The sequence below is a fragment of the Apodemus sylvaticus genome, chromosome 23 (assembly GCF_947179515.1).
Source record: "Apodemus sylvaticus chromosome 23, mApoSyl1.1, whole genome shotgun sequence".
In the NCBI taxonomy this organism is placed as follows: Eukaryota; Metazoa; Chordata; class Mammalia; order Rodentia; family Muridae; genus Apodemus; species Apodemus sylvaticus.
In genome coordinates, this window is record NC_067494.1 from 51796458 (window position 1) to 51811640 (window position 15183).

General features: G+C 39.9%; 2 protein-coding genes across 4 annotated transcripts in view; one reads left to right on the forward strand and one right to left on the reverse strand.

Annotated features, from left to right (window-relative positions):
- The window catches only part of LOC127673655 (zinc finger protein 431-like), an 826992-nt gene that overhangs the window by 581194 nt on the left and 230615 nt on the right, over window positions 1-15183 (forward strand). The window lies entirely within an intron of this gene.
- Window positions 8181-15183, reverse strand: part of Lnpep (leucyl and cystinyl aminopeptidase) — an 88912-nt gene continuing 81909 nt past the window's right edge. Inside the window, exons 16-18 of the mRNA XM_052169426.1 lie at window positions 14896-15036; window positions 14229-14310; window positions 8181-13627 (exon numbers count right to left, since the gene is read on the reverse strand). Coding sequence (XP_052025386.1) covers window positions 13496-13627; window positions 14229-14310; window positions 14896-15036 — 355 coding nt within the window. The 3' untranslated portion in view covers window positions 8181-13495. The remainder of the gene's footprint in view (window positions 13628-14228; window positions 14311-14895; window positions 15037-15183) is intronic.

Consider the following 15183-nt stretch of genomic DNA (forward strand, 5'->3'; position numbering starts at 1 on the left):
ATGTGATATGTTAGATTAACTGGATTTCAGATGAAATCTACCCTTTCATTTCTGGGATGTCTGATTTTGTAGTGATGTGTAATTTTTAAATGTATGTTCTAGAATTCAACTAGCCACCACTTCAACTGCAGGGACAAAAACTGAGAAGAGACTGAAGGGAGGGAGATCCGACGACTAGCACAACTTGGGATCCATCTCATGGGGAGACACCAAGACCTAACACTACTATGCTGTGATGTGCTTGCAGATGAGCCTCTGAGAGGCTCTAGTAGCAGCTGACCGAGACAGAAGCAAATTCTCACACCCAACTGTTGGACTGAAATCAGGAACCCCTAGGTTAAATTAGGGGAAGGATTGAAGAAGCCGATAGGGAGTGAACCCATAGGAAGATCAACAGTCTCAATTAACCTAGATCCTAGGGATCTCCCAGAGACTGGGTCACCAATCAGAAGAATACATGGGCTGGTCCAAGGCCCCTGGCACATATGTAGCAGAGGTCTGCCTGGTCTGGCCTCAGTGGGATAGGATGGATCGAATCCTGGAGATTTTTGAGGCCCCAGGGAAGAGGGAGGTTTGGTGGGGGGGGGGGGTAGGAGAGCACTTTCTCCTTTTCTTCAGGATTCCTTCAGTTTCTGAGATTCTCCTGGTATTGGTTTGAGTCTGGTGCTGCTTCCATGAGGACTATGTGGACTCTGAGCCATCTTACAATGCCTATTTATGGTAAGAATTGGGTAGGGACAAACTACCAACCTTGCCCTCTAGCCCCCACATCTAGCTATATCCCAAACAGAGTGTTGTTAGAACTAGGACCTTGGAGACAGAATATCACAAGTCCTTCCTTGATTACTTGAGGCTAGAAGTCAATGAAGTGAGGCAGACAGTTGTGCCTGTCATCGAGAAACCAAGCTGCTGAGAAGGTGTGTTTCCTGTTTGAGTGGTTTAACTAACACATATACTCTAGGCTTCAGGTGCTTGTGGTCCCCTCTTCCTCTGAACACACATTTACCTTGATTCCATGCTTTGTGAATCCGTTTTGAAAAGCTGTCCTCACTCTCATTGGGCCACACAGAAGAAAGCAGAGGAGAAAGGGTGTCTATGAAGGGAACTGAAGGAAGCTCTGGGGTGAGACAGCAACAGGTAAATAATTCACTGCCTCTTGTCACTCATTTGGAACACCCTGAGGAAGCAACACAGGACTGTGTGGTGTACTCAGTGGGGAACACCGTGCCTCTGGGCATCTACTCACCACACAGCAGCCAGGAGGCACTTGCAGCTCACACTGTAGCTAAACCTCTTTCACTCAGCCTGTGCACACTAGATAGATCACAACAGTTACTGAATAAATTACCTTATCCATGTAAAACACATCTTGCATGCCTCTTCAGATTGAGGCTGATTTCTCTTATCCAAAGTCTCTGTGTGCTCAAGGATTATAAGACGGTTTTCATGTTATCCTAGAAAATACTAACAGAAATATTTGCTAATATAAAGATTTAAAGTTCCTTTTATAAGAACAATAGTTTTCCTCATAATAAATACTGAGTAACTTGTGAGACGTGACTCCAAGAGATGCCACAATACAAGAGGCCACAAGCTAGCCTTTTAAATTGTGAGGCCAATTTTGTTGAGTTCCTGATACACTGGCCTTGTGAATCTGGATTTTGACACTGAGCCACAATGCTCTAAAGGAAAGAGACACTTTAAGGAGGCATTCAGAAGTAAGGAATCAGCAAGGGCTCTATGTCCCCTCTATGCATGTGTGTGCCCATGTGTGCGTATGTATGAATGTGAGAATGTGTGTGTGTGTGTGTGTGTGTGTGTAAGAAGATCCCCTAGAAATGGCCAGGTAAGTGTGAGGCTCTGAAGAAGAAAAATATAAAGAGGCTCAGGAAGGTAAATTTTCTTTTAGATTTCCTCATTTGGATGCCTATGAAATCCTACATTGCTCAGCAACATGCTGGCTTTAGCACATTATGTAGAAAGGAATCTTGAAGTAAGTGTTAAGTTCTAAATTCAAGTTTGCTAAAGGCAGAAGAGAGACTACAAGCATGTATACAAGGCAGGACAGCTGACACTTAGGTTATGCTCCCTCATCAACCAACCAACCACCCAACAACCCAACAACCCAACCACCCAACTAGCCCAACCAACCCATCCAAACAATCAACCACCCAACCAACCAACCAAACCAACCAACCACCCACCCACCCAACCAACAACCCAACCAACCAACCACCCAACCAAACAACCGACTAACCAAACAACCACCCACCCAACCAAAAAACTAACCAACCAACCAACCAACCAACCAAACATGAGCTGAAAACACTTATCTTAGAGGTACACGTTGTGAAGGTCTGAGCAGTAGAAAGCACAGGAGTCTGCAGCTGAAGGTAAATGCTTAACTTGAGGCTGAATTAAAACTATTTTAGGAAAACGGATTTTTAAAAACCTAGTTAGTGAAGCTAGTATTATTTTCTTTCTGCTTGGCCTGTCACATAATACAGCATTTCACCATTGTCACTTCACCAGTGGTAATTATTTTCCTTGCTATATTGGATTTGGTGGCAACAGGTAGAACCTCCTGATAGTATTGCCTTCAACAGAGACAGTGCTACTTCAGTGCAATGCACTTCATCAGAACACATAAAAAGAGCACCCTTTTCAAGGTCATGTATTTGGGTCGTTTGCATTACCAATAAGCTTAAACCACGGAACTCCAAGCTTAATTTTACAATAATGTACCACCTCTTTTGATAGAGAATTCATAACAGGATAATTATTTTTTCATGAAAGCAATTCTTCCAATTGCTTCAAATTCCAAAACAGTGTCCTATAGGCAATTGCACATAATTTGCTTCTAAGCTAGAGACACATTAAGAGCATTATGTGAGATTTCACCTAAGGTATAATCTGTCACCCTTAGTCTATAAAATGGTGGGGATAGACTAAATCATTTAGAAGGCTCCTTCCAGCACTAGCAACCAGAGATCCTAAGACATTTGATCAATTTCTCTGTATATGACATAATATATTGTGTTACATACATACATACATGGCCAAGCAAATTTTACCTCCAAGTAAGTATTATCTCCACTATAAATCAATCAAGAGTTAGATTGCAGTTTCCTTATAATTAACCAAAATTCACCAACAGTCAGGGTTTTATTTCAGCTGTAAAACCAATATAAACACATGCATTCGAATTTTCTCTTTTCTTATTTATGAATGTGTGTAAGGACAGGATGAACATACTACAGCACATGTGGAAACCAGAGGACAATATGTGGCAGTCAGTCCTCGTCTCCCGCGATGTGGATCAACGCAGGTCATCAGACCTGGCAGTGTGTACCTTCATTGACTGAGCCATCTTGCTGGCCTATGTTCTAACATATAATACTGTTCCTTGAATAAAATATAAACAAATTCAAGGCTTAAATTTATAGAAAGAAAAAGCATATTTGACTTTATTTCTATAATTCTCTAGCTGGTATGTTGTATAACATTATCCAATTTACAGGAATCATCTCCACAAGCAGGCATCTGAGGAAGCAGCTGGTACTTTTAATGAGCAGAGTTGGATTTATGCATTCTGGGACAGGCACCACCATGCAGTTACAGATGTCTTTATCTCATGTTAACACTGCTGGAAGACAGGTAAAGGAGAACTATCTTAGCTAGTGGAACTAAAGTTTTTAAGTTTTTAAGTAGAAAATAACAGGTGAGAAAGACATCCTGGTTCTAACCACTGCCCATCTGTCCTAAAGTGTTTCAATATTGTAATTTCTTCAATCACGAAGCATTTGTTAACCATGTGACACTAATGATACTCATACTAGTTACTGTGAAAAGCTGCACGTGACAGCGACATGTATGAAGAGACACTAGAAACAAAAAAGGCTCCCATTTCCTGGATGTGGCTTGTAAATCAAGAGCTTGTCACCTCACTAAGCAATCCATCAACACCTGACACTTCTCCTGCCTAAAAACCCAGATTTCTCTTTCAAACTGTAGCCACCTGGTGCTTATCAACAACTTAATTTTGATACCTATTTTGATTGCATGTTCTTTTATACAAGTGAATATTACTTAAGTGAAGGTCTTGATAATCCCAAACCAAAAAATATGTGGTCTCAAAGTTGCATTTAACCTTAACTGGACTTTGACCGGTTAACTGGATGTCATATACAAAGGAAAATAAAAATATACAAGCAGAAGGCATTTGAAACTTACTGATTACGGGGCTCAAGGTGAGTGGAGCTGGTAATTTAAAGGGATGCTTTTGCTCTGATACTAAAACACCACTTGATAGCACATGCCAATCCACATACAAATCAAAGGAAACTCTGGAGGCTGTGCATGTCAAAAGAGGAAAGACCTTTTGGAAAGAAAGAAAAGCAGGAGGCTAACATCAAATCAAATTCTTCTGCATCATAATTTTGAAAAATAAGGAGAGGTTTATCAATTCCATAACCCCCACCCCAAATCTAGTGGGATTAAGAGTTCCTTACTTCCTAAGTGTTCAAATATTTAACCGTTGATATCTATGATTGTAAAACATGTAGTTTTTAAAAAAAAATAAACATCCTTGCAATTTCTGAGCATTTTGTAAATATTGGCAATGATCATTATAATTTTCTTTTTCAAAAGGCACAACATAAAGGTTTTTAAATCCCCAAACTGGCGTCTTTGGGGAAATTAAGAGACTTACTAGATTTGTCTTCAAATGCCCAACATTAAACTCTAGTAATTACAGTAAAAGACCACTAGTTTTTGTTTCTGTATCTAGAAACCTAAAACTTTCCCAATTCTCCATCAAGGCTACTCATGGAGATGGAACAGGCCAGTTTTGTGGACCTAACTAGGAACATAACTGTAGTCCTTCAAGTAGGACTGGTACCTGTATTCTGACTATGCGATCAACGTAGGGGAACTGTTAGCTTTCAGTGGTCTTAGAGTAACCTAGGTAGGGAATTACTGTGGAGCCAACTGCTTCTTACAGGACTTGAGAGTTCATAAGGATTGTACCTGTGCAAGTAAGTAACCGCCCTGAAACCAGCTCCCCTGTTACTGAACCTGTCGTCCCAAACACCCACACAGGTTTAACTGCCAGTCCAGGAACGTTTTTCTATCTGTGAAGCAAACATTTTTGTTTCTCACAAGGACCAGGAGGGTGAGCGGTTGCAATGGGCAGCTGGTTATCTGCAGATGCAACTGGCATCAGTAGTCATAGTGCATGCTGAAAATTCTACAGTGTGCACAAGAGTCTCTCAAAGCAAATAACTGCCCAACCCAAAATGTTTACAGTGTGAGTTTGGGTTCCTTAGAGTTTTATATGTTAAGGACACAGGAGTGAGGCGGGAAGCAATTTAGATAATGTATATGAAGACAGCTCTGATGACACTCAGAATGTGAGGTGTAATACTTTTAATATATGATCTGTCTAATAAGATGAATCCATACAATATTTGTATTTAAATACTTTTATTTTCATTTCACAAAGAAAGCAACAGTGTTTATAGTTAAACATGCCTTTCAGTCAGTGCTGGTCATATGCAAAACAAGTAAAACAACACAATTTGCATATACAATATTACACATACATACTATTTTTGAAATTTTCCACAAAAGACAGATTAGAATACAAATTTAGAATTCTACCCTTAAACTCAGACTAAAGGAACTGAAGGTCTCTACTGATGTTTAAAAAAAAAAAAGCAATAGCTTTGTACATTTCCAAGTAATCACTTTCCAAAGTATTTGCAAGAAAAACTCTTCCTCTCAGCCACAGGGAACACTTGGCTTTAATCAAGACAGCCGACTACAGTTTGTCTCAACATGATTTGCTGATGAATGCAAATGCTCCAATTATGCGGCAATTCATACACATACACACACACACACACACACACACACACTCACACACAGAGTATATTATTGTACTGATGATTTATATAGCTCAACTTCTGGAGCATTTCTTTGAGCTAAGCCATGACCTTTACTTCCTTTGAAGTATTTCAAATTAAAAACGGTTCAAAAATATCACTAATGACTACCATGACTAACTCCAAAAAGGTGGCCCTTTCTCTTTTATTTATGATCAAAGGTAAATGTGTCATGAATAAACTTTTTCCTCCAGCAGCAGGTATAAGTAAGAGCAATGTTACTAGGATAATTTTCCAACACATTCCTGGGGGATTGATATGGTAAATAGCATGTCTTTAAGAATTTCTAGGAGCCCTATCTATCGCTCAATGTTTCTTAAATGGATCTGGGAAATCTTCCTCATGGAATATCAGTAAAAATGTGAGAACAAAACAAAGCTAAGATGCAAGGAGGACAGGGAGGCTTTCACATGCATTTTCCTTGATGCAGACAAATGTGTAGTCATAACATTTACCATGTGGTGGAAGAAGAGACAATATGAACTAGAAGAACGCTGAGAGCAAACACACAGGCTGCGGTGCACGAAATGCACACAGAATCAGAGGTAAGGCGAAGGCAGCGTCGCTTAGTGTAGCTTCAGATGGCATCTAACAACGCTGGTTGGTGAAGGTACTAAAGGCAAAAGGACAAAGACCGGAATGGTCCAGTTATGAGAGAACTGGAGGAGGAGATGCAGCCACACAAAAGAGTTCTGGGTAAGAAAGGGCCAATGTGCCCTGCCACATGTGGATGTTCTGAGACAGAAAGGCTTGCCCCTGAAATTCTTTTGGGACCATGCTGTCTGTCAGCCACCAGAGGAGCAGTAATCACTTAAATGGTCCTAAGAATAGAATGACTTCTCCTGGGAACAGAAGAGCAGTCAACAGAACTCTGGAGATAAAGCTGAATTTCAGGCTTCACAGAAACCTACTCTTGAGGGCTCTTCTAATCAGTTTTAGAAAACACAAATATTGGCACCCTAGCTTCAAAGCTTGTCTCAACCACTAAGGCCATTTAAACTCACGAAACTCAGCAATGCTCTGTTTTACTGGCATTTATAAAACCAAAGCTTGCCTTTTACCATCTCAGTTTAAATCAACACCAGGAATGCGGATCGAATTAGTTTCCCCACTGCAGCCACAGTGTCTTCTCCCACCTTACTTGCTGCAAGCCCATGGCCACTGTCACACATGCAGTCCCAGGGCGACACTCTCAGTCAGATACTCAGCATGCAGTGAGCCTTTGTTTCCCCCTAGGGGCATGAAAAACCTTCAAGGGAGTAAATATTAAAGGAAACAATGAGAGCAAGGGAGAAAATTAAATATGCATGCATAATATTTGTATCCTTAAAGATATATATATATATATATATATATATTACAGAATAACCAGGGAAACCACAAATCAACTGTATTAGCTACTCCTATGTGAGGAAATATGAAAGAAACAATGTGCTCTGTCATCTTATGAAACTAATTTTCATTATGTTTTTTTTTAGTTAGGCAAAGGGCTGAACACAAAATGAAATAAAGAAATGAAAACTTTACATTAAGAATAGTCTACTATCAAAAATATAAATCCAGAACTGTAAATAAGACATAGCTGCTTTACTCAGTACTGCCAATGCAGGCTCCAGGGAGGGGTAGGATGGGAGATAGGTCATACACTGATCCTCCATTTTGATTAGGTACCCATCCATCCATGTAAAGGACTAGGGGCCTAATCAGTACCATGAAAAAATATATTTTAAAACCATGCACTCATCCCTTTCCCCTAAGCACTACCCACCTAAGTAACACAATTCCCACCCCCTAAAAAAACCAAGTTATAAAATTACTGCCTCTGTAGGCAATGAGGAAAAGGGAACAGGGGAGAGTTATCATACTTCTGGACCTCAATGTTGCATGATCTATCTACAAATCCCAGCAAAGAACTGGTGCTATGTGGAATAATACATAGAATATAGCAATATTATATATACATTAAAAATGTATAAACACCCAGACCCCCACAAAGCAAACCAAAGATAAGCAAATAAAACGTCTAGTCTACCACTGCCCACCAGGCAATGAGGGATAGGGACTGTGGAGAGTTTTCATAGAATCAATCTCAGTGTTCATTAAGTACATAGTAAAAATAGTCGCACCAGGGACCATGTTCAAAATGAAGTTAACACCACAAGGCATTTACAATTATATATACATATATACTATATGGTTACCTTTTTCTCTAACAAGCTATGTTATAAGCAACAGAAAAAAAAAAAAAGAACTCAAGCCTTATAGTACATATACACTACTGCAATATGGCACAGGGGACAGAGTGAGGGGCAGGTGTTCCACACTTCTGGGTATAGACTCTTGGTTTGTTTGATAACACAAACACAGACTGAGAGCAAAAACCTGAAATAACTGACAGACTTTTAAATACATGTAAAAAAGTCAAACCCAGAACTCTTTTCACCCACAACCCCATGCCAAAGCTGCACAACTACTCTACAAGCCACTGCCCAGACAGGCAGTGAGGGAAGGGAGAGGGGAGATTTTTCATAGAATGAACCTCAATATTCCTTATGTACCTAAGTGTCCACAAATAGATTTAGGTACAAATGAAGTAACAACAAAAAGATTTAAAAATTTATATTTACATTTTAAAGTATATACATTCCTCACCCCTCTGGGTGGGAGAGAATTAGAAAACCTATGCTACTCTACAATTACTGCCCACAGAGGCAATGAGGAAAAGGGAAGAGGGAGCTTCCATACATCCGGACCTCCACGTCTCATCAGGTACTTTCATGCCCATGGAAAGCATTCAGTACCAAATGAAATAGCACAGTATAGTAACAAAACTATTTATATTTGTAAAGAATATATTTCTCGCCCTTAGTCCCCAGTAAAGCTAAGAGAAAAAACTAAAAAGAGAAACCTACTGACAGATGGAGTAGGAGCGGAAGGACACTAACTCAGAGCTGCACAGTTCCTCAGGACAGGCACCCAGTGAAATGCAGCGAGCAAGGAGCGAGAGCACCGAAGGACACACAGGCCAGCAGAGGCCAGCGCCTCAGCCCCAGAGCAGCTCCAAGTCATGTCCAGTGCTACGAGATACTGCACGGCCAACAGAAGAGACCTCTTAGAGAGATCCCCAACTTTACTCATAAATCCAGACAGAACAGGGGAAGCAAGGAAGTAAAAACACAGCGACAGCATGGCTATACACTTGAAAAGTATATACTCTGCCCCCGAACTACTTTTAGAGCACAGCAAAACCCAACCAACCACAGTCACCAGAAACCCAAACCGACTTTCAAACATTCAAAATACTACAAGAAGTATTGTACCCAGGCAATAAAGGAGAAGAGGGCACTGCTATACATCTCAACTCCACGGTACATTGGGGATCTTCCATTCTGATCACCCAGGGCATTAAATAATACATAGTAAGAGCGTATATACAGACACTAAGTACATTCCCTCCATCTTCCACTCAGGTAGCCATTGTGTTAGCTGTTGCCAACAGGCTGTACGAGGTGGGAAGAAGAGGACTGTTCACATGTAGTCTTCCACATTTCATCAGGTATTTTCACATATGTTTGAAGGGCATAGGACCTAATGAATTAGTAATAAAAAGCCATAGTACACACTACTCTACTCTCTTCCACATAATTATTGCCTTAAGAGGCAACGAGAAAAAGGGAAGAATCTGTCATACTCAATCACAATCGTAATTAAATGTCTATGCAAAGAGATAAGTCTACGGGAAACACAAGCAGCACTACATTTATAACATGTTTGGAAGGACGAGAGACAACCTAAGGTCCTAAGACTAGAGTGAAACAACAGGTACTAATACTATTCTGTTAGTGCCAAACATCTGTGTAACTTTGCATGGTTTATATACAAGAAAAATGTATAAAGAACAGCATTAAATAAGTGCCAAATAGCAGCAAAACTATTTCTACACACTCTTAAAAGAAGCTATCTTGTTCCCCTCTTGAAACCCACCATTTTCAAAACTTAAAATCAAATTATTCTATAAATCTTGCCTATAGTAGGCAATATGAGATTATCAGAGAGCAGTATTTCACTCTTTCATTAACAGGACAAAATTTATAAAATATAAAAACATCTAAAAATACATGTATATGTTTCAAAATATGTACCAACATCCCCACCCAAAATTCTCTACAAACTCTCAAAAGGTCAATCACTTATTCTACTAGTTACCGACTAACCAGGCAAAAAGGGATAGGGAAAGAGTAATCTGTCATACTTTGGGACCTCCATTTTTCATTTGGTACTTTTTTGATATTTTAGAGATTTAAGAACAAAATAAAACAACTAAAACCCCAGCAAAAATATATACCCGAGTTTCAAGAAATACAAACATAAGAAGACAGAACATTACCAAAAAAACAAAACAAAACAAAACAAAACAAAAGGCCAATTCTGAGAGGCTCATGTAAAGCGACCCAGTCCTAGCTGCAAAGTCACTGCACTCCTTGGCAACAAAGCACCTGAGACGCACCGTGCCATCCTTGAAAGCCACAAACCACATGGTCTTAGATACGTGCTCAGCAGTCTGGCTGAGGATTATCAGTTCAGGTGTGTTAGTAATCATCTTCAAAGTCCAATTTAACACCAGACTAACGTTCATGCAACATCAGAAGACTTAATTTCTTGCTTCCACATAATCAGCAAGGATTGTTGGGTGCCCAGTAAACCTCATGCAGCTGGATTTATTTTTTATACCCAGGACTCTTCTGGCAGCTTTTGCTCTAATGGTGGCTAAAAATCTCATATGGCATAGAAAATTAAGTAAAAAAATTAAGAAAACCTGTGATAGCAAGAAAGTCTGTGAACACTATGAAGCAATGACAAATACAATGAGACAGAAGAAAGCGTAAGCTTCTGGGGTGGGGGCACTGCCACGACTTTATTATATTTAACTTCTTATTAGCAGAGTAAACTTGTCTCTTCCAATTCCTAGCTTTAATAAACTCTCAGATCTCCAAATCAACTCTTGTCCTCAAGTCTAGATTTCCAATTCTATCTTTCCTATTAATCAAGATGCACCTTTCACACTACATCCAAGAACACCCTTTCGCTGTAGGGATCAGAATGCTCATTCAACTGCTACCCAGTGCTGTCAGGTATTTGTGTGTTTATGCCCAGAGCACAAGCTGACCCCTGTGCTTCAATCTTCCTTCCTAAAAGTACAGAGAGAAGAATTACATTTTAGAGGAAGAAAACCTGAATGCTACCAATATACTCAGACTATGAACGCCACTCTCAGCCTGATCGCACTGACTTTGAATTAGCTAAGAGGCTGCACATAAATGAGCTAACAAAACACGAAAACATACAGAATTCTGTGGGCAAATTAAGAGGCCTACCAACATTTTAAAAGTCAGGTGAAGGTTATAGGTAAGACTTGAAATATGCTCCAGCACCCTGGGAAGGAGCAGCTACTACAGCGCTGGATCAGGAAGGGCCTCTCTTTAAGCCCCGTAGCCTTGTTTACTTACAACATGGCACACCACAAACATTCACACGCATACATGGAAAAAAGTATTATTTAAGACAAGATTTGCCATATGCAGAATTACAAAGACTTTAAGATCAACACCAAGATGGGCAGGTCAATCTCAAGATTGAACTGATCTTGAGAAGTAGCAAAAGTTAAACTCTGTTATCAAAGTATAATTTAGTAATACAACATGGTAAAAAATGAAAAGGGGTAACCAAAACCCACAATAGTATTTTGTCTTCACTCTAAAAATATAAAACCCTACTAACCTTCAGTTATCAATTGAACTGTCATACATTTACCAAAACCACAAGGGGAATAGATATCTATAATTACCTATTTCACTATAATGTCAAGATAAGTCTATGATTCTCAGGAATAACATTTTCTACTAAAAAACACAAGAACAAAAAACCAAAAAAATGTTTAGAAAAAACTAAATTGGGAGCAAACTCTAGGATTAAAGCAGGGTAATTTTCAGCTTGTCAGCCGTTAAAATTTTGATATATAAAAATATTGTCATAAAATAAACTATAACTTTTTATATAACTCCACATATTCTAGCTTTACAACAGCTGAATAAAAAAAAAGTGGCATTTCTATGGTCTGACTCTGGAGTATCTTCAGTGTTCACAAATGAGTAATTCCCTTTTTATGTACACAGACACTGTTTTCAAATAAAATATAGAATTCTCATAAGTTATTAAGAAGAAAGCTTCTCTCCTAAGAATCAAAGAAACACAACAATCTAGGAATAAGTCTGCATAGCTCAAAAAATTCAAGTACAATATTTCTCCTTTAGAAGTGAAAGCGTCCACTTCTGCTCTGGGTTCCCTCCCGCACTTGACCTCTGCTTGACCCTTGGCCACTATGTTTAACGCAGTTTGGCCATGATAAATGAAAGAAAAAAAAAAAAAAGAAAAAAACCTATGCTTTTTTCAACTAAACAAAACCACTGCTTTTAACAGTGAAAAAGAATTCATAGCCCACCATATTTTCATCTTCCTCCTGTCCCACATTCTCACTGTTCCTTTAAGGTACTAAGGTGAACTTCAAAATAAAAAACTTTAATTTCTTGAAGACCCTATTTAAGAAATGCTTCTAATATATATACAGTAACATAAAGCAAACACCCACACCCGGGTGTGACTCACAGAGAGGAGGGTACGATCTGTAAGGTTCAAAAGGCCGCTTAAACAACCTACATCCTGGGCTGAAAGCAACGACAAAGCCACCAGTGCTCACAGAAAGCCTCCCAAGCATGGGGCACTTGCTGTGCAGGAGCAAGCCTCCTCCGAGAGCGTAGACGCTCCTCTACAGGAGACGGCCGAGGGACACACAGTCGGGGGCGCTGGGATTCGTGAGTAGAGCCATTAATGTTAACTCGGTCAGAACACTTCCTACATGGTGCCATAAAGGTAACACAGAAAGTGCTAGACATCTGGAAAACTGAAACGTTGGGTCTGACTGTTTAACAGAAATATGAAAAATTCTTTAGAACCTGGCTATTCTGCAGGAAAAAAAAATGGAATTTGGACATAAACCTTTTTAAAGAACCCCCAATCAGGTTTAAAGAACGCCCATGGTCATCTGTCTAGAGCTGCGCCTTCAATGTCTTTGCCACTGCACTCTTCAGGATAACTATCAAAATCCAGGTGTATCTGTTTAACAAGAAGCAACAAGAGCTGACCAGCCAGCAACCTAATAACAATGGTTTTACAGCAGACCTTCCTTGGTTGCACCGTAACAGTTAACACTCTAGACACTAAGAAAGAGAACAAAATTTCAAATCTGACTTTTTTCTCCATTTGTGTGTCAAAAAATTTACTTATTGTTATTGTAGACAGTTGACATACAGTTGAATATAACTTTGTAATAAATAACTACTGCCTAAGACATTTCAGAAAAGATATGAAAAATACAATTGGGCCCTGAGCTAACTAGAACTTCTAACAGTGCAAACAACTCTGGCAGCAGGCCGGCCTTCACTCAACCTTTGCAGAAGCAGCAGAGCCTGGGCGCCCGGAACCTGCCGTGTGGGCTACAGCCACTGCGTCAGCGTTTTCAGGTTCCTGGCCATCCACTGGGTGTTCAGCTGAATTACTTCCAAAGCCTCCTGAACACACCGGAGCTGCAAGGTGGCCTCTGACTGGTTTTCAAAGAATGCCTGGACCTGCAAGTTCCACAGAGAAGTATTTTAAACAAAGACAGGCTGAGGCTCCCTGACTGGCCTTTAGAAATATGTTTTAAGTGTGTGATAGACTCAAAGATCTGATGCCTAGGAACTAGGGGGAGTATGGGAACATATAGGAGCAGCCCCTATACTTTAAGACCCAAGGTATTTGCCTCAATCAAGTGTGGTAATACCTGAGGTGATCTTAAAAACAAAAGTAACCCTTTCTTCCCTGCTGGTGCCTCTACTACTATGTCTGTAGGTCTTCTTTCCTTATTAGTACTTAAAATAGAAAAAGAACTCTGAAGAAAAATGAGTCAATCTAACATTAGGCTTGATAAATAAATTCACATTTTTGAGTGGGATCCCTCAAAGTAATTTTATTACTACTTAAATTATTCGCATTGAGGAGACAGCAAGTAGTGCTGAGGATGGAATCAGAACTTCATCTCCTTGCTATATATGCATCATTTAAAAACAAGCTCAAGGCACAGTCGTTAGAACTGGTGACAGAAGACAGATGGGACTAGGAGTAGCGTGACGAGCCTTCACTTCACTTCAACAGAGTGCAATTTCCCGGCTAGCATTTTGTACAACCAACCTCAGATAAGTGTGTCTTTGTTGAAAATAAGTGAGTGGATCCAGCAACAATACTCTGTATGGTATAGGAGCCCAGATGGAACCTGAAGAAACACAAATATAAGAGAAAAAAGTGAAGCAGCTGCCGCCACCCAAAGCATGTTCAGGAGCATGAAGGAAATCTTGTACTGTGCAGGCACAGTCGGTCGGGTCTTCCTCCTGGACGGGCAGCCCAGAAGCTGGGGCATCTTCACACACCGATGCTGGGCAGGAAAGGAGGGAAGGAGGCAGGGACTTGGGACATTCTGATAGAATTTTAATTTGGTTCTCAAACAAAGTATCTATAGCCAGAAAAAAACATTATTGCTTTAAGAGAAGAAGAAAACACCTCCATGTGCTACCTAGCTGATGCCTTGGCAATTCCAGAAATGTTTTTAACATATAACTAGGCAAATATTCTGAAACAGTCCATGGCCAGGTTAGGATGACTAGGCGTGTCTGGCTTTGATCAGCATCTCAGTGGAACACCACTGCTAAGGGGTGTGATGCTGATAAATATGGATATCAAATGGAAAGCATTGCATGCGAAGTTCTTCACCGCTTAGAAGGAATCGTAACCCCAAGGAGCCAGCGAGGCACCGAGAGCACAGCCCGAGAACAGGAACGCCAGTCGTTCCCAGGGAACTTACTTATGTACAAGCTTATTCCAGTTTTCTTTAACAAAATCCCAGGCCAGCAGATGTCCAGGAAAATGTCTGCCCACTGTTCTAATGATAAGTGACAACTTCTGTGTTCGGATGATATCACCATCAAGGCTACTTTTCATTAACCTGAAGAAGAAACCAGATTTAGTCTTCAAAATAATCCTGTTTTTGAAATGATGACTAAACTAAGATTGGTGTTGAGTTCCAATGTGAACCTTTTTTATCAATTCAAGGTAAATCAGGTTGGACTAGGCTTACTATACAAGTTAAAAC